This window comes from Schistocerca piceifrons, chromosome 8 (assembly GCF_021461385.2).
Source record: "Schistocerca piceifrons isolate TAMUIC-IGC-003096 chromosome 8, iqSchPice1.1, whole genome shotgun sequence".
NCBI classification, from domain to species: Eukaryota; Metazoa; Arthropoda; class Insecta; order Orthoptera; family Acrididae; genus Schistocerca; species Schistocerca piceifrons.
In genome coordinates this window covers 468,410,137-468,430,161 of record NC_060145.1, presented here as the reverse complement: position 1 = coordinate 468,430,161, position 20,025 = coordinate 468,410,137, and the positions used below count along the sequence as shown (strand labels likewise).

The 20,025-nt window shown below is 42.7% G+C and overlaps 1 protein-coding gene across 1 annotated transcript in view; it reads left to right on the top strand.

Moving 5' to 3' along the window:
- Positions 1 to 3,858: 3,858 nt before the first annotated feature.
- The window catches only part of LOC124712464 (phospholipase A2-like), a 72,526-nt gene continuing 56,359 nt past the window's right edge, over positions 3,859 to 20,025 (top strand). Inside the window, exons 1-3 of the mRNA XM_047242760.1 lie at positions 3,859 to 3,863; positions 4,048 to 4,103; positions 8,653 to 8,691. Coding sequence (XP_047098716.1) covers positions 3,859 to 3,863; positions 4,048 to 4,103; positions 8,653 to 8,691 — 100 coding nt within the window. The remainder of the gene's footprint in view (positions 3,864 to 4,047; positions 4,104 to 8,652; positions 8,692 to 20,025) is intronic.

Genomic DNA, 20,025 nt, shown 5'->3' with positions numbered 1-20,025 from the left:
AGGCTTCGATACGAATTTTCATTCGTCGCTTCAGTCTGCGTATACAGGTTGGTCCGTACATCGTGAGCGGGCCACGTATCTCACGAAATAAGGGTCAAACGAAAAAACTACAAAAAAAAAAAAAAAAAGCACTCGGCACTCCCTCTAAACTAGGACAGCACTGCAGATGCTTCGATACGAATTTCCATTCGTCGCTTCAGTCTGCGTATACAGGTTGGCCCGTACATCGTGACTGGGCCACATATCTCACGAAATAAGGGTCGAACGAGAAAACTACAAAAAAAAAGAACTTGTCTAGCTTGAAGGGGGAAACCAGATGGCGCTATGGTTGGCCCGCTAGATGGCGCTGCCATAGGTCAAACGGATATCAATTGCGTTTTTAAAAAAAATAAGAACCCCCATTTTTATTACATATTAGTGTAGTGCGTAAAGAAATATGAATGTCCAAGTTGGACAACTTTTTTCGCTTTGTGATAGATGGCGCTGTAATAGTCGCAAACATATGGCTCACAATTTTAGACGAACAGTTGGTAACAGGTAGGTTTTTTAAATTAAAATACAGAACTTAGGTACGTTTGAACATATTTCGGTTGTTCCAATGTGATACATGGACATTTGTGAACTTATCATTTTGGAGAACGCATGCTATTACAGCGTGATTACCTGTAAATACCACATTAATGCAATAAATGCTCAAAATGATGTCCGTCAACCTCAATGCATTTGGCAATACGTGTAACGACATTCCTCTCAACAGCGAGTAGTTCGCCTTCCGTAATGTTCGCACACGCATTGACAATGCGCTGACGCATGTTGTCAGACGTTGTCGGTGGATCACGAGAGCAAATATCCTTCAACTTTCCCCACAGAAAGAAATCCGGGGACGTCAGATCCGGTGAACGTGCTGCGACGACCAATCCACCTGTCATGAAATATGCTATTCAATACCGCTTCAACCGTACACGAGCTATGTGCCGGACATCCATCGTGTTGGAAGTACATCGCCATTCTGTCAAGCAGTGACACTTCTTGTAGTAACATCGGTAGAACATTACGTAGGAAATCAACATACATTTGCACCATCTAGATTGCCATCTATAAAATGGGGCCCAATTATCCTTCCTCCCATAATGCCGCACCATACATTAACCCGCCAAGGTCGCTGATGTTCCACTTGCCGCAGCCATCGTGGATTTTCCGTTGCCCAATAGTGCATATTATGCCGGTTGGTGAATGACGCTTCGTCGGTAAATAGAACGCGTGCAAAAAATCTGTCATCGTCCCGTAATTTCTCCTGTGCCCAGTGGCAGAACTGTACACGACGTTCAAAGTCGTCGCCATGCAATTCATGGTGCTTAAAAATATGGTACGGGTACAATCGATGTTGATGTAGCATACTCAGCACCGACGTTTTTCAGATTCCCGATTCTCGCGCAATTTGTCAGCTAGTGATGGACGGATTAGCCGCGACAGCAGCTAAAACACCTACTTGGGCATCATCATTAGTTGGAGGTCGTGGTTGGCGTTTCACATGTGGCTGAACCCTTCCTGTTTCCTTAAATAACGTAAATATCCGTCGAACGCTCCGGACACTTTGATGATGTCGTCCAGGATACCGAGCAGCATACATAGCACACACCCGTTGGGCATTTTGATCACAATAGCCATACATCAACACGATATCGACCTTTTCCGCAATTGGTAAACGTTCCATTTCAACACGGGTAATGTATCGCGGAACAAATACCGTCCGCACTGGCAGAATGTTACGTGATACCACGTACTAATTCTTTTGTGACTATTACAGCGCCATCTATCACAAAGCGAAAAAAGTGGTCCAATTAAAACATTCATATTTCTTTACGTACTACCCGAATGTCTAATAAAAATGGGAGTTCCCATTTAAAGAAACGCAGTTGATTTAATTGTAACACCCCACCCGTCACTTATCTGGTTTTGGTGTATGTTCACCCCAGGTAACTGGCTAACAGATCAACAGAGAGTGCAAAAGTGCGGCAATGTCGGATAATGCAAAGAAAGTAATAAGGCCCTGTGACTTCTGATTGAACTGCGGTGGCAGTGTTGACATTAATTGGTTCAGAATTGATCCCTTTTAATTAAAAAGGGGTGCACATTGATGTTATATTCAGCTGTTGTGACACCAGATGCAAATGTTGAACATAAAAATAATTAAGAAAGTGATTTGGGATTTCAACTACTTGATTGAAAACAGATGCAGTCGATTGGCACAGATTTATTTTAACTCACGATCGTCAATCATCCCATTACATGACTCTCCTAACAGGCAGCGGTGATAAATTGCGTTTGCGTGGAGTAAAGCGCGATAAATCAAAAGTAATTCCTATCGACTGACCCAGGCGTAATGCGAAGTGTGAGAAGAATTCTACAATACACGGCCCATGAAACCCATGTGGAAACTTTGCCGACGTGATCGAGCAAATTAATCAGTGGGCGGCGCGGGCGCAATATTACCGAATACAGCGTGGCGGAGCGGCGTCGTTGTGTGGACGTCGGCCGACCTCGTGGTGCTGCAAGGCTGCGCTCGTCTATTCACTCCTAGCTATCTTGCTCAGTACATAGCTGAACCAAAACTTCCCATCTCCAAGCTCAATCGTTCCATTTGCTAAGTCCTAAACTGCAGAGATGCTCACTTTCTCTCAGGCAAGCTGAGTAAAGAACGCCACGTCCGCACTCTAGGCATGTTGGGAACGGAAGACCTCTACGGGGACTTCCCCCAGTCCACTCTTCGCCTCGGTTTCTCCTCCAGTAAAATCACTTACGCCAATTGCAGCGCAAGTCGCGTTAATTATGCGTCGCTTCCCAGCGCCGACCAATGCCTGCTCTGGGAAGTGAGCAAATTCCCACAAAATTTCCCTTCCTCTGAACTTCTTCTATTAGCTCCTCCCAGGCCACCCATCAAGGTTAGCGTCTGCACAAAACACCAATTTTTCCGGAATTCTGACTCCCAGGAGAGTACTTCAAATTCCTTGGTCCTACGTTCCTATAGGAGGCCGGCGTATTTCATTCTGTCGCTCTTCACCTGATTTACTTCAGACTCTGTGGACCGTGAATTCAGCGTGAAGTTGCTATAATCACGAACTCGCATATTTTGACCTCTGTTGACCGCTCCACCATAACTTTGCGCGGCTTTCTTGCATGTTTCCCTGAAAACGGGACGACGGACATTTATCAACAGGCGTACAAGTTCTCTGTCTGCTTACCGGTACACCAGCATGGGGTTGGGGTTAACCACCCGTGCTGTCACTCATCTTAAGGCGGCTGGAGGCCGCGCCGCGTTACCGCTTTCTCAGAGTTTGAGCCGCCGTAAGCTGCCTGTTGTCGCTCCCCTTCGCCGTTCCTCAGCCGGCCACGGTCAACTCTAAATACTTCCCTGGGGTAAACTAGCAACCAGTAAATCGACTCGTTTCCACAAAGTTTTCATGTCGTGTGAATTACTTTAAAACCATCACCCGACATTAATTAATTCAATACGTCCATACTATACCCTCTACAAGATGCATTGTGCCTTGTCAGTCATTTTGTTCAGCCCTACTGTTTGCTCAACGTGAGTTAGGTAATCTTTAATGACTTCATGTAAGGGGCACAGTTCTTGCCATCTTACATAATATCCGTTTGAGCTATGTCAGGGCCATCTAGCGGGCCAACCATAGCGCCGTCTGGTTTCCCCCTTCAAGCTAGATAAGTTTCGTTCTTTGTAGTTTTTTCGTTTGATGCTTATTTCGTGAGATATTTCGCCCGGTCACTATCAATGGACCACCCTGTGTACACCTTCCTTTCACGCTCGGAATGTGTAATTACCCACTGTGAGGTCGCCAGATGCGGTCAGTTCCTCGTCGGTGAGAGGACGCCTGGCTCACTCTGCTGTCTCGCTCTGCGGCAGACGTGCGGCGCGCTGGCGGCGGCGGTGCTGGTGTTGTGGCGCGGCCCGGGGGCGGCCGCCTCCTCGCCGTGGCGGCCCGTCGCAGGCCTGCTGTCCGGCGTGGCGGGGGCGGCGGGCAGCGGCGCGGAGGCGGCGCTGGGCGTCGTGGGCGGCGTCGGCCGCGGCCTCGCCGGCGGAGTCGGTGAGTGGCGGCGGCGCGACCTCTGACCCAGCCGCGCGGCAGCTGCGTCTCAAAATAACACTGTGTGCACAAGTAAAGTAAGAAATGTGTCAAACAAGTGCTTCCCACCTACACCTACTAGTAGCTTTGTTCGTTATGAGGATGTGAACAGCAGTACCCATTTTTAAATAGCAACCTATATTCTTCATTCGGTAATCCACTTCCCCTTCTCAAAACCTTTTCAAAAGCGTATTACACTGTACCATTCGAACAAACATGACAGTAAAAGCATAACGCAGATGTACACTACTGGCCATTAAAATTGCTATACCAAGAAGAAATGCAGATGATAAACCAGTGTTCATTGGACAAATATATTATACTAGAACTGACATGTGATTACATTTTTCACGCAATTTGGGTGCACAGATCCTGACAAATCAGTACCCAGAACAACCACCTCTGACCATAATAACGGCCTTGATACCCCTGGGCATTGAGTCAAACAGAGCTTGGATGGCGTGTACAGGTACAGCTGCCCATGCAGCTTCAACTCGATACCACAGTTCAACAAGAGTAGTGACTGGCGTATTGTGTCGAGCCAGTTGCTCGGCTACCATTGACCAGACGTTTTCAATTGATGAGAGATCTGGAGAATGTGCTGGCCAGGGCAGCAATCGAACATTTTTGTATCCAGAAAGGCCCGTACAGGACCTGCAACATGTGGTCGTGCATTATCCTACTAAAATGCAGGTTTCGCAGGGATCGAATGAAGGGTGGAGCCACGGGTCGTAACACATCTGAAATGTAACGTCCACTGTTCAAACTGCCATCAATGCGAACAAGACGTGTAACCAATGGCACCCCATACCATCAAACCGGGTGATACGCCAGTATGGCGATGACGAATACACGCTTCCAATGCGCGTTCACCGCGATGTCACCAGACACGTATGCGACCATCATGATGCTGTAAACAGAACCTGGATTCATCCGAAAAAATAATGTTTTGCCACTGTGGCACCCAGGTTCGTTGTTGAGTACACCATCGCAGGCGCTCCTGTCTGTGATGCAGCGTCAAGAGTAACCGCAGCCATGGTCTCCGAGCTGATTTTCCATGCTGCTGCAAACGTCGTCGAACTGTTCGTGCAGATGGTTGTTGTCTTGCAAACGTCGCCGTCTGTTGACTCAGGGATCGAGACGTGGCTGCACGATCCGTTACAGCCATGCGGATAATGCCTGTCATCTCGACTGCTAGCGATACGAGGCCGTTGGGATCCAGCACGGCGTTCCGTATTACCCTCCAGAACCCACCGATTCCATATTCTGCTAACAGTAACTGGATCTCAATCAACGCGAGCAGCAATGTCGCGATGCGATAAACCGAAATCGCGATAGGCTACAATCCGCCCTTTATCAAAGTCGGAAACGTGATGGTACGCATTTCTCCTCCTTACACGACGCATCACAACAACGTTTCACTAGGCGACGCCGGTCAACTGCTGTTTGTGTATGAGAAATCGGTTGGAAACTTTCCTCATGTCAAGACGTTGTAGGTGTCGCCACCGGCGCCAACCTTGTGTGAATGCTCTGAAAAGCTAATTATTTGCATATCGCAGCATCTTCTTCCTGTCGGTTAAATTTCGCGTCTGTATCACGTTATCTTCGTAGTGTAGCAATTTTAATGGCCAGTAGTGTATACAGCCGGTGGATCTGTGGTGCCGGGGGATGCAGTGCGGTGCCAGTCAAGTAGCTGAAATTCTAAACTGCTTTATTAGTGATCCCTGCCGTGGTTCAGTGCAGGAAACAGCAACATGGCTGAGGCTCCTAGCTGCTTCCTGTGTTCTGTCCTGTCGCCCTGCAGTGGCATCAGAGCACAGCGTCGGCTAGGCTGCTCGCTCCTCGTGACGCATGTGGTCTCGGCCAGCCGCGGCTGCGCGTGTTGCGGTACAGTTCACGCACCCTGCGCTGTCCTGAGGGCGGAAGGCAGCCAACGTAGCGGCACTGACCCACTGCTCACGTCGAAAGCTGGCAAGCTGCCTCCCGGGGCCAGTAGCGGCTTCTGGTCCCGCGGTTTCAGGGCGGACTGCTCTGACCCAGAACGGCGAACAGTGGTATACAAGCAGCGCTCCACACGGCGCCGGAGCGTCCCAATCCGATGGCGATAGAGCTGAAGTGACTTTAGTCTAAAATAGGTAGGTATTTATACACTTCCGAGCTGCACTTGCTTCGGCTCTGCTGTGCCTTGTGGCATAAACAATTTGGCGGCCACAGAAGTGAAAAGGCTTCTGCCCTTTTCCACTTAGGTACTGCTGTGTCAACTGTTTCCACACCTCACCAGGCTGGCTCGTAACGTTGCGATGGCTGTTGTCATACTTTGTAAGCCATAACATCTGCACTGGTGCTGTTGCAGACCACTTCTTACCTTGTGCTTTTCTGCCAAATATGGATGTTGCGCTATAGTTAATGTCCTTTTACCATCCTTGAACCTTTTTTTTCCTTCCATCATTACTTCTTCATTGCACAGATTAAACAAAAGGAATGAAACAAATATATGAAACTTCCTGGCAGATTAAAACTGTGTGCCGGACCGAGACTCGAGCTCGGGACCTTTGCCTTACGCGGGCAAGTGCTACCAACTGAGCTACCCAGCCACGACTCACGCCCTGTCCTCGCAACTTTACTTCTGCCATAAACATTACAGAAGCTCTCCTGCGAGCCTTGCAGAACTAGCACTCCTGAAAGAAAGGATATTGCGGAGACATGACTTAGCCACAGCCTGGGAGATGTTTTCCCGCGAAAGGCAAAGATCCCGAGTTCGAGTCTCGGTCCGGCACACAGTTTTAATCTGCCAGGAAGTTTCACATCCGCGCACGCTCCACTGCAGAGTGAAAATCTCATTCTGGAAACATCACCCAGGCTGTGGCTAAGTCATGTCTCCGCAATGTCCTTTCTTTCAGGAGTGGTTCGCAGGAGAGCTTCTGTAAAGTTTGGAAGGTAGGAGACGAGGTACTGGCAGAAGTAAAGCTGCGAGGACGGGGCGTGAGTCGTGCTTGGTTAGCTCAGTTGGTAGCACTGGCCCGCGTAAGGCAAAGGTCCCGAGCTCGAGTCTCGCTCCGGCACACAGTTTTAATCTGCCAGAAAGTTTCGTATCAGCGCACACTCCGCCGCAAAGTGAAAATCTCATTCAATGAATATATGTCTTATCTATTTTATAATCTGAGTACGTTATTGTTCTTCTTCCATTGTTATTATTTTCTCTTGATTCTTGCACATTTTGTACAATTTCCCCTATACCTTGTACCTATTTTCCTGGTTATTTCCAATATTTTGTACCATGTTACATAATCGAACGCTTGTTATAGGTCGAGAAAGTTTGTGAGTATGTCTCGATTTTACTCAATCCTGCTTCCACTACCGAGCGCAACATCAGAACTGCCTCTCTGATGGCATCTAACGGATCGCCAGTTATCTTTTCCTTGTTTCTGTACATTATTCTTGTCAGAAACTTGGATGCGCTAGCTGTATTAACTCTTGCATTTACCTGTCCTTGATAGTGATGATACGGGACAAAATCGCTGACATACGCGACTTTGACAAGACCGCATTGCTGTCGCTGGCACAACTGCTTCTGAGCACAACGTTTAACGTGGTGTTCTGCACCAGACGATACTACAAACATTGTAGTGAGCAATGGATCGCATAGATTGGACCGTGGATCACTTGAACGTGTCGCCTGTTCAGACGAATGACATTTCTTGTAACACATCAGGTTAATGTTCATGTCCAAACTGCCATTCAGGCGAACAGCCGCTTTATACTAGCGACACATATGCAGGCCGGCTGAAGCACTAATATGCCGTGGATGAAATCCACCTGAAATTCTAGGGGCTCCGCGATAGTACTCGAAGAAACCATGACTACCGTGGATTAGGTGAACATTATTGCGGACCACATGCAGTCCTTCTTTTCGTCTTTCGCGACGGCGATGGTCTCTTCCGGTAGGGTAACTGACCCTGTCACAAGACGAGGAACATGCTACAGTGGTTCCAGGAGAGTGATAGTGGACTCATGTTGACGTTTTAGCCACAAAATGTGTGTAATCTGAGCCCGAAGGGTCACAAACTGGAAGATATCAGGTTCCAGTTCTCCATGCGCGAACGACTGGCCCATAAATTTGGGAATTGCGTGACATGTACACAGACACGTGGTGCTACATATTACCAAGTACCCACCCTGTCAGGATCTTGTCGAATTCAAACCAAGCAGAATCGCTGTTGCATCGCATTCCAGAAGCTGAGGACCTCGCTATTGTGAAGGCAGCCACAAAGCTTTCGCTCATCCATGTATATTGATCAATACAAGAAGATGCTTTTCGCAATTCACATTCTAACCACACATTTGCAATTTCCGGCTCTTTGCAGTAAATGTGCAGCATGTCAGGAATGCAGAAACAGCTTTCAGCTAAAATGACCAGCTACGACAATTTTTTTGTTTCATAGGCACCACACGCAAATGCTTGATAGGACGTCTTTATGTCAGTGTAACTAACATATTTTGCCTTTTTCAGGTGAAGTCCAAGGAGTTGGAAGGAAGTTAGTGAAAGGAGGTAAGAAATGAGCCGTCTGCCTAATTTGTCTCTGCTTTTCGTCTTAGCTGTCTCATTCTATGCTACTACATGATCCCATTGAGTAAAGTAAGTACACAGTAGTGTTTAATCAAGAGAACAAGGACGGATAGTAACATTCCAAATTTTTACGAATCAGATACTAAATACTCTCCTTATAAAAATCAAAGTTTCGATTCTCAACGAAAGCAATGATTTGTATCTGCAAGCAGGATTCACTTAGGCCTACTACTAATTTTGCAGCTTCACTTTTAAAATCCTTAAACGTAATTTCAGCTGTTTCACTGATGTCCCGAAACTGCCTTAGCGAATTTCCGCTAGGTCTGTAATCATAAGAGTGAGAAAGATTTCTTACAGCAGCATTAAAAGTTCTTTACAACTCTGCACTACTGTATTACGGGCACATAAATGATCTCTTTTGTAACTACTCCGAGTAACTTAGAACTGTTGGAGATCTTTGCCAATATCATGATGTCTGCTCTGTCTTTTGCTTACCTTAGTCATTATTCGGCGTAGCTAAATTATCTCCTCTCTTCTTATTTTCCTTGACTGTAATTGCGACATTTGTGTCGAAAGAAACTGCATCTACAAAACGTGAGAGATCCTTTAACGGTGTTCATTTACTGTTTTGATACATTCCTGTCAAAAAGGTTTTATCGGCGGAAAATACTAGATAGATATAGTTGCTAGAGCAACTGTTGTTCACGAACACTGCTACATGATGACAACGTTTCTTTTGATAAGTAGAACGGAGACACATCCACGCAAACCGCCGCTAACTATACGATTTCAGAGCAGAAAAATCATGTACGGTGATGAAACAGAAAGGTTTCACTATTCCGTTACAAGAAGTTTATAAGAGGAACAATACAAGTTAGTTAAGCACTTGCAAGAATGACATAGATGCATTTGTCTACTTGGCAGTGTTTTATATCACACACATTAAGAAAGTAAATGCCCCAGCCTGTCTTTCCAAGTAGATAACACGCTGTCGTGGTTCAGAAATTACATGTTGTTGTTCTGGTTTTCAGTCCAAAGACAGGTTTGATGCAGGTGTCCATGTTACTGTACCCTCTGCAACCCTCTTTGTCTGTGTAACTACTGCGATCTGCATCCACTTGAAGCTGATTGCTATACTGAAGCCTTCGTCTCGCTCTACAATTTTTAGCCTCCACATTTCCATCCATAACTAAACAGACTCATGCCTCAGAAAGTGGTTATGAACTGATCTGTTGTTTTACTCAATTTGTGCCATAAATTCATTTTTCCCGACTTTGATTCAGAACCTCCTCATTATTTATTCGGGCTACCCATCTAATCTTTAGCATTCTTCTGCAGCACCATACTTCAAACATTTTTACACTCTTCTTGCACAGACTGTTGATCGTCTATCCTTCACTCATGTGCTTGGCAACATTCCAGATAAATACCTCCAGAAAAGATTTCCTACCATTTGTATTTGTGTTCACTGTTAACAAATTCTTCTTTTTCAGAAATTCTTTTCTTGATACGGTCAGTTTACATTTTATATCCTCTTTGTGTCGGCCACCATCAATTAATTTGCTATCCAAATAATAAATTTCACCTACTACTTTTAATGACTCCTTTCCATTCTCCTGCTCTCAGCTATATCTGATCAAGTTCTGCTATGTATCATTATCCTTGTTTTATAGGTACCTCTTGTCTTGATTGTGTATACAAGTGATTTCTTCTTATTGAACGTTTCTTTCCACTTCTCTCTCTCCTCTCCCCTCTCTTTCTCTCGACACCTGCATCTGTTCAAGACTGTTTTTCTTTGTTTTTTCAGAATGTTGAATGTGGGTCAGGGAATGAGTGAAGGATGGGGTTCTAAGTGATCCAATGGTTGGGTTTTTGTTTAGAGTTTGTTTGGAGGGAGTAAGGGAAGAGTAAAGGGAAAAGGGATGTGTGCCATTATTCTGATGATTGTCTGTCAGTTTGTTCTGTACTGTTTTTTTCTGTTAATTTGAATGGCGAGTTGGGTTGTTTATTGTCTTCTCTTGGTTTTTTAAAATCGTTTTCTTTTTTGCTTTAATTTTGTGCCCATGATAATTTTCGTATAAGAATATTTATTATTGTTTATTCTGATTATTTTCATATCTTCCTCCCTAGAAATTAGCTTGTCATTGTGTTACGTGGCTTGTTGTACTAATGTTCTGTGTTAGTCTCATAGTTGCAAGCTGTCATATGTTCTTTGAATTGGATATATAATGTCATACCTGTTTGTCATGTGTATCTGTCATCATATTTGTTACATTGTAATTGATATACAAGTGCTTCCTGGTATATATGTTAAGTCTTTTGTTAGTTTTAACCTAATATCAACACCATGTTGATATGAACACCATCTTCTGAACACCATGTTTATGCACTATTTTTTGAAAATTTTGATGATTTTATGTGTGAGCTTGTCCTTTTATGGTACTGTGTCCCATCTTGTCTGTGTTTTGTTGTTGCCAAGTTAATACATTTCGTGTATTTCGTTCAGCGATGCGAAACAGCATATATTCTTGGGTTACTCACCTTTAAAAATGTTCTCAGTCCTGAAAAATGTACAATAAAAATAGTATACATTGCTCACCCATAGTCATTTTGTAGACGTGTTTCAGAAATCAGGCATTTTGACTACTGATTCACAGTATCTTTATTCTTTCTCGAATTTTGTTATAAATAACACACTTAGGTTCAAAAAGAAGAATAATGTGCATAACTGCAATACAGAAGATAAAAATGATATCAGTTAGTCCATATTGAGATTGGTCTTAAGACTGGCTTTATCCCAGAAAGGGGTGCACTGTGTTGGTACCAAAATTTTATCGCCTACCCAGTGATATGAAATGTCTTACAGACAGAATAGTGAAATTTGAAAACAAGATAAAAAAATTCTCCTTGTCAAATCCTTGTATTCCATAGGAAAACTTCTGCTTAAGGAATATTTAAAAAGTAGGAGGGAGGACTTACTGACACCAGAAAAAAATTAAATATATAAATAAATAAATAGTGAGCAACTAGCAATATTTACATACCAATGTAAAATTAATGAATTCATATCATTATGATTACTCATACAAATAATTCATGGAGCATGAAACTAACTAACTGTCCTGCATATTCTGGGCCATTGTTACAGTGTTTAGTGTATATCTTTCTGTTGGGTTGCATTGTGTTGCTATTTTTACTCTCTTAAATTTATTTCTCATTGTAGTCATTACCACAAAATATTTTACACACTTTGTAAGTATGGTGCAGTGAGCGATGTGTTAGCATGAGATATTGTTCATAGTTAGAGGCTTTAGGGCAAGGCCACCCAACAGGTATATTAGAATATATTTTTCAGTGCTGTAATAAGGAATTTAAACAATCAGGAAACATTTTGCAAAGTTTGCACGTAGATTTAAATTATGACAGTCACAGGTTTTAGAATTGTTGATATCAAGTCATATTTTTCAAGGCTGCTCCACCAAGTCGGATTTAGCTCCATGTAGCACACGTTTGAGGTAGGGGTTTCTATGGAGTACAACTAAAGTGTAAAAATATCTGATCTGGAGAAAGTTGTACCAATCTCCACATGATTTTTCACATTCCACTGGTTACAACAAAGAAGAAACATTCGCTGAATCTCCCATTTCAAATGCTTGTCACTCTCTATTATGCTTTGATACCTCATTAATATTAATGTTTTGCTGGTCTGAATGATGCTTTTTTGTTCTAGGCAATTGCAATTCTATCAAGTGGAGTAGTAAAGATACATGAAGTATGTAAATGTTTCAATAGAGTGCATGAGAATAAGTTTCACCACATAGCGAGATTTTGATAAATGGTTAGATGCTACAAGGGCATAAAACTTGTGTGGTTACTTTGAGCTGTTAACAAGGTCTTTGCTGACTAAAGGCATTTCCTTCATAAAGTGCATCATTTGCAACTTTATTTGTGTTACTTGATATTATGGTTGTGCAATTTTTACATATCATCAATGTATATCTCCATTACATCATCAACATCTAACCATAAATAGCAGGTAATAACCATTCTTAATACATTGATAACATTGATGTTAGATGATGACTTTCTGCAGTGGCATAAAAAGCAAAATACGTAAGTGGGTGGATACTGTTGATGCTGCAACAGGCTTAGGGCTACTAGCAATATTTGTCTGCTTCTGCTGATTCTTGACCACCTAACCAAACACTCGTTTTATAAATGAAAGAATATCAGTTAATTATAAATCTTTACCATATATAAAAAATGAATGAAAATCATCAGTTAATGACAAATTTTTAATAGAAATAAAAAAATCTCACACATGAAAAATAAGATTTCAGAGTAAAAGGATCTCCCAAATTTCGTTTTTTCCATTAAAAAAAAATTAATATTAAAAACATTAATAGTCTATTTTTTCCTTATAAATGAGAACTCAAAAAGAAAGCTTGGATAAGCTCAAAGAAAGTTTGAAAAGAAACATCTCCATGTTTGACCTTCAGGAATATTGCACATTATATTACTCTAAAGGGTATTACAAACTAAATAAAGATGTTATGATTATAATAATCTTAAAAATTTCATAAGAAAAGAAATAAAGGCAAGGAAGAATTGGAAACCCTATTATAAAACAGAAAATAATGACATTTTTAAAAATAATGAGGATAACCATTAAAATAAAATATTTCCATTTTCTACCAATGTGTTTGGGAAATAAAGAAATAGGAAAACAGTTAAGCAATCTTTAGTTGATTTAGTATTTAAAAAAGAATCACACTATTAATTTCTAAAATAATATATGGTCATTGTATCCTAATCATTCCTTAACTGTGAAAAAAACAGAAATTATGAAAAATCTTAAATTATTTAATGCACTGTATATAAACTTATTTTTTTTGTAAGTACAGGATACAGAAAAATAATAAAATTGTTGAATATAAGCATCAAACTCAAAATTACTTAATTCTTACTGAAGAAGATATAATTAAAAATTTAGGAATGGTAGAAAATATATTTTCCCAGAATCTCTAATTTCAAACAGAAGGCTTGGGATACATATTAAATAGAACTATTGGATTACAAATAGCAGTTAATAAATATGTTCCATTAAGAAGGTCATCCGGTTTTGAATTACCAGAAAGAGTAAAAAAATGCTTGGGTTTATGTAAAAATGATCAAAAATTCTTATTATAGGCAGTAACTTCTGCATTAAAACCAGTCGATAGGCATAAATGTAAAAATCCCGATATAGCACGAAATTATAAAGATTTTTCTAAAGAGGTTTAAGAAAAAATACCTAATATTTCGTTTCCTGTTGAAATTAATAATACTCCAAAAATGTACAGGAAAATTAATGTGTGTGTAAATGTTTATTCCTTCAAAGAAAAAAATTCCTCTGATGAAATATGTATATCGGTTAAAAGTAACAAAATGTAAAAAGGAGAAACATATTAATTTATTATACTTTGGAAAAGATAAATAATTCACGCTACTGTTGGATTAAGGATTTATCTCAAGTTGCTTCTAGTCAAATTAATAAAAAGAAAACAACAAATGGCCCTTACATAAATCCAGTTGGTTATAGAGGACCAAAGTGTCTTAAAAACTTAGAGAATGTATTAAAAGACAAGTGGAAGAAATTTGGGAAATTTATTTTAAAACTGAAGAAATGAAGGTGTTGTCCCATACCTCAAGGGCGATTCGGCGTAGATCCCACAGAGCGGTTGGTGGTTCACATCGTCCATAAACAGCCTTTTTCAATCTAACTCAGGCATGTACGATATGGTTTACGTCTGGAGAACATGCTGGCGACTCTAGTGGAGCGATGTCGTTATCCTGAAGATGTGCACGAGAAGGCGCGAATTGTTGTCCATGAAGATGAATGCCTCGCCAATATGCTGCCGGTATGGTTGCACTATTGGTAGGAGGATGTTATTTGCGTATCGTACAGCCGCTACGGTGCCTTCCATGGCCACTAGCGGTGTACGTCGGCCGCGCATATTGCCACCCCAAAACCTTGCTTCACTCGCTGGACAGTGTGTCTAAGATGTTCAGCCTGACCGGGTTGCCTCCAAACACGTCTGCGACGATTGTCTGGATCAAGGCATATGCGGTCCATTCGGCTTGTTGTTGGACCCATCTGTACCGCGGTGCATGGCGTCGTGGTTGCAAAGATGGACGTCGTCATGAACGTCGGGAATGAAGATGCGCATCATGCAGCCAATTGCGCACAGTTTGATTCGTAACACGACGACCTGTGGCTGCACGTAAAGCAATGTTCCACCTGGTGGCGTTGCTGTCAGGGTTCCTCCGAGCCATAGTCCGTAGGTAGCGATCATCCACTGCAGTAGTAGCCCTTGGGCGTACAGAGCGAGGCATATCATCAACAGTTCCTGTCTCTCTGCATCTCATGTCCGAACACCTTCGCTTTGGTTCACTCCGACACTTCCCTTGTTGAGAGCCCTTACTGGCACAAAGCAACAATTCGTACGCGATCGAACAGCGGTATTGACTGTCTAGGCAACCGTCTAGACAACACGATCCGTGTACCTCCTTTCTGGTGGAATAACTGGAATTGATCGGCTCTCGGACCCCCTCCGTCTAATAGGCGCTGCTCATGCATTGTTGTTTACATCTTTGGTCGGGTTTAGTGACATCTCTGAAGAGTCAAAGAGACTGTGTCTGTGAAACAATACCCACAGTCAACGTCTGTCTTCAGGAGTTCTGCTTGTACAAGCAAATGTGCTTAAGCAGTAAATGGATGTTTCATTATGTTTCCTTTCGAATTGTTACCTAATAATTGTACTGCATCTCGCCTAATTCAGTTGCTCAAACAAAAGTGGATGAGTTAAACATCTGAACTGAAACCGTGGTAGAACGTAAACGGTACATTTCCGGATACGGTTTCGTGTTCAAATTACTATGTACAACCTCCCCTCTACAAATCCTAGAAGTTTGTAAGGGGAATATCCGAATACCCTGCATATTAACACCGAAAACCAAAGTGTGTTGAAAATGTCTGTTATTCATAAAGTTATCTTTTGAAGTAACCAAGCACAGTTATTTGAGATCCGTCAGAACTCAAACATCTGAAAAACCTCAATGTGGATATGTGTGTTTCTTTCATTTAATTATTTTAATTTACGTTGATCATACATAATCTTAAGTATCATAAGCAGAAAATGTATTTACGTAATTCGAAGTATAATTTTAATGGAAAAAAAACAAGAATTCGCAACATACGGGCACACGCTACTTCACACCATGAATGCATGAACTGAATTAACAATAAAACGCTGTAGTCCATACTCAGCTGCAACAGTAACCAGTTTTCTTATCTTTATTCTTTTAAACTTCTTACTCTCAATCTCCCTCCCCCCTCCACCATCAACAACTCAAAAATGTGTTGCAATAGTGTCGTTGAGAAGCCAGGGTCATCAGTCTTCTGACGGGTTCAATGCGGCCTGTCACTATTTCTTCTCTTATCCCAACCTATTGGATATATACCAATCTCTGTCTTTTCCTATAGGTTTTACCTTACACAGCTTTCTCTAGTAGCATCATGATTATTTCTTGATGTCTTAACAGATGTCCTGTCATACTATGCCTCCTTCTCGTCAGTGTTTCTCTTATGATCCATTCTTAGCCGATTCTGCGAAGATCCTCCTCATTCCATACAAGTCCACGAAAGTTTCAGCATCCTTCGTAGCACCACGTCTCAAACACTTCGATTTTCTTTTGAATACATCGTGGGAGTGAACAGTGATCAATGTGTTAGAGATATTTACTATCGAAAACAGTCTTTATCACAATATACTTATTACAGTGACCGGTTTCGACCACTACTGTGGTCATCTTCAGACCAATGAGTAAGAACCTCCTTCTGGTGGTGATGTACCACCAGAATAAATAAATTGTGATCAAGACTGTTTTTTATAGTAAATACTTCGATTTTCTTCTGTTCCAATTTTCCCACAGTGCATGATTGACTACCGTACAATGCTGTGCTCCTATAGTACATTCTCAGAAACCTCGTCTTCAGGCTACGGATAATCTTTGATAGTAGGGAATTTCTCTTGGCCAGGAATGTGATATTTGTCTGTGCTAGTCTGCTTATACCCTCCTTTCTTCATCCGTCATATGCCTTTTGATTCCATCAAGCTGAATTCCTTAACTTCGTTTGGTTCGTGATCATCAGTTTTCATGTTATATGTCTTATTGCTAATCTCATTTCTGATATTCCTCAACACGTTCCTTCAGTTTATACTCAGGCTGTATGCCATGCTCATTAGACTGTGCATTCCGCTCAATACATCCTGCAGTTGTTCTTCACTTTCACTGAAGATATCATTCTTCAAAAAATGGTTCAAATGGCTCTGAGCACTATGGGACTCAACTGCTGTGGTCATAAGTCCCCCAGAACTTAGAACTACTTAAACCTAACTAACCTAAGGATCGCCTGCAACCGTAGCGATCGTGCGGTTCCAGACTGTAGCGCCTTTAACCGCTCGGCCACTCCGGCCGGCTATATCATTCTTCACTTTCACTGAGGATGCCATTAGTATCCTCTAACCTTGAATCTTAATCCTACTCTTGAACAATCCTTTTATTCCCGTCATTGCTTCTTTTATGTATACAGTGAACAGTAGGGGCGAAAGGATGACTCCCTCTCTTACATCATTTATAATTCGAGCACTTAGTTCTTGGTCTTCCAATCTTATTGTTCCCTCTTAGCTCTACATATCGCCAGTCTTTCCCTGAAGCCTACACCCATTTTTCTGAGAATTTCGAAAATTTTGCACCATTTTACGTTGTCGAACACTGTTTCTAGCCGGCCGGAGTGGCCGTGCGGTTCTAGGCGCTACAGTCTGGAGCCGAGTGACCGCTACGGTCGCAGGTTCGAATCCTGCCTCGGGCATGGATGTGTGTGATGTCCTTAGGTTAGTTAGGTTTAATTAGTTCTAAGTTCTAGGGGACTGATGACCACAGCAGTTAAGTCCCATAGTGCTCAGAGCCATTTGAACCATTTTTGAACCACTGTTTCTAGGTCGACAGTTCTTATTAACATGTTTTTATTTTACGTAAGTCTTGCTTCCTTTATCAGTCGCAAACTTAGAAATGCTTGTCTCGTATTCTTAACTTTCCGGAAGCCAAACTTTTCGCCATATAAGAGATCCTCAGTTTCCTTTTCCGTTATTGTGTACGTTATTCTTGTAAACAGCTTGGATACATGAGTCGTTATGCTGATTTTGTTCTCGCACTCAGCCGCCCTCGTTGTTCTCGAGATTGTGTGGATGATCTTTTCCCCTAAGGTCTGATGGTATGTCTCCAGACTCGTATACACTACACACCAGCTTGAATGGTAGCTTGGTTGTCATTGTCCCTAACGACTGCAGAAATTCCGAAGGAGTGCTATGAAACATGTTCAGAAAAAAATTCAGAAGAGGAAAAATTTATTGAGTGTAGTGACAGGTAAATAGATGGTCGATACTTTGCCTTTACTATCGTTGATACGATGTGTCAAATACACTGCCCAAAAGAATTGAAGGGTCGATTTTTTGAAATCCAGTTGTTGTCCCTCTTAACGATGAAAAAGTTTGAAATGCGGGTCAAAGATGCTTTCAAACTTCCTCTGTAAAGGTGCAAAACTGTGGCGGCCTGTGACGTCACGACAACGCTTTTAGAGGAAAGGTGTCGACTACACATGCGAAAGGAAAGAAAAAGGCTAGGGCTCGGAAGTTCCGGAAGTTCATGTGAGGTGTAAGGCTACACTTTTGCCTAACTCCACGGTAGAAGTGCCACACGATCGGATGGTCGTCACCTTCGCCCCCCCCTCCCCCCCCACCCCCGTTAACAACTTCTCACTCAATTCTTTTGATGCCTTTGTGACAGAGGTCAGAACCGCAACACCCAGCATCCAAATTACGCAGTTTTCTCATGGATGGTAGAGGAAGACATTTGAGGCAGGCTACCTCTGAGAATCGACACGAAAAGATCTCAGCTCGCGGCATAATAAATGTCAATGAAACCACCCTTTCCCTTGCAACGTTCATTCACAGGCATTTTGCGGACGAAAATAACAATTTGCAGTGCGATGTCCAACAGAACGGCGTTCCTGACAGCCTTTGACACTGTTGTCACCCTCTGGCTGGTTTATCCCTTGTCTATGGACACCTTCTAGTTTATCCCTTGTGTAAGGACATCGTGGGGCCACAGTGCCATTGAACATGATTTGACCTCTTTGGAATGTAGCACTATTGCAATTTTTGCTCTGGTATACATGATGGAAACAATAGTGACCGTTGAAAACCATTCGACGTATTTTGAACGTGATACGATGCAGCAAAGAAAATTTATGCTTTTCTAGCCCTGCTGTTTTGCACCCTCCTGTGACGTGATCAGAGGGGGTGGGGCTCTGATATATGCATCTCTCTAGCACACCCCAGTTCTGACAACACTCCCGTTGCCGCCTCCACACATTTATTGAACACTTTAAAAATGTACCTGTTCAGAGACAACCCTCAAGCCACTGTTATGCACCTGCAGGCAGGCAACCCCTTCGACACTCCTTGGATTTCACAGGTCCACAAGCAGGTGCTAGAGCAGCAGTGCACCGCCACTCAGGTAGAATGTGTCAGAGGTTTTACCTGCCCGCCAGTGCTTAGGAATCGGTCCAGAATTGTCTCTGTACAGGAATATTTTTAATGTGGTCGACAGTGGTGTGCAGGTGACACCGAGATTGCTGCCAAACTGAACGGTCTTAGGGAGATACTTTGCGTTTTATTCGAGCAGATGTCAGTCTCTCACCCTGCCGTTATCTTGCCACAGGAGGACGCGAAATAGCAGGGCTGAAAAAGCAGAGACCCCATGTTCTGTGTCGGGTCACTTTCAAATTTTGTCGAACGATGCTAAAGTTGCAGTCGCGTTGCACCCGAAAGAGACCACATCACGTTCAGTGCAGCTGTAGTCTCACGATGTCCTCACCGAAGGGCGTAATCGTCTGGCGAGGAGTCCGCAGTGTGAAGTACGTCATTGCGTTGCACAACACAATGCAAAATGTCGATTTACATCGCAAAATGTGAGTGAAAGAGGAGAGGTAGCTTCATTGACGTCCTTATTACCACCTCATGAGGCCTTTTCGTGTCGTTTCTGAGAGTGGTGTGTCTGAAATGTTTTTCTCAGCCACCTGTAAGAAAACGCTGGATTAAGCGCTGGCCGTCGCTGTTTTGACCTCTATCGCAGAGGCGTCAAGAGAAGGAATGAGAAGTGCGTAACGGAGGAATGACGACCTTCCTATCGTGTGACACGTCTAACGTGACC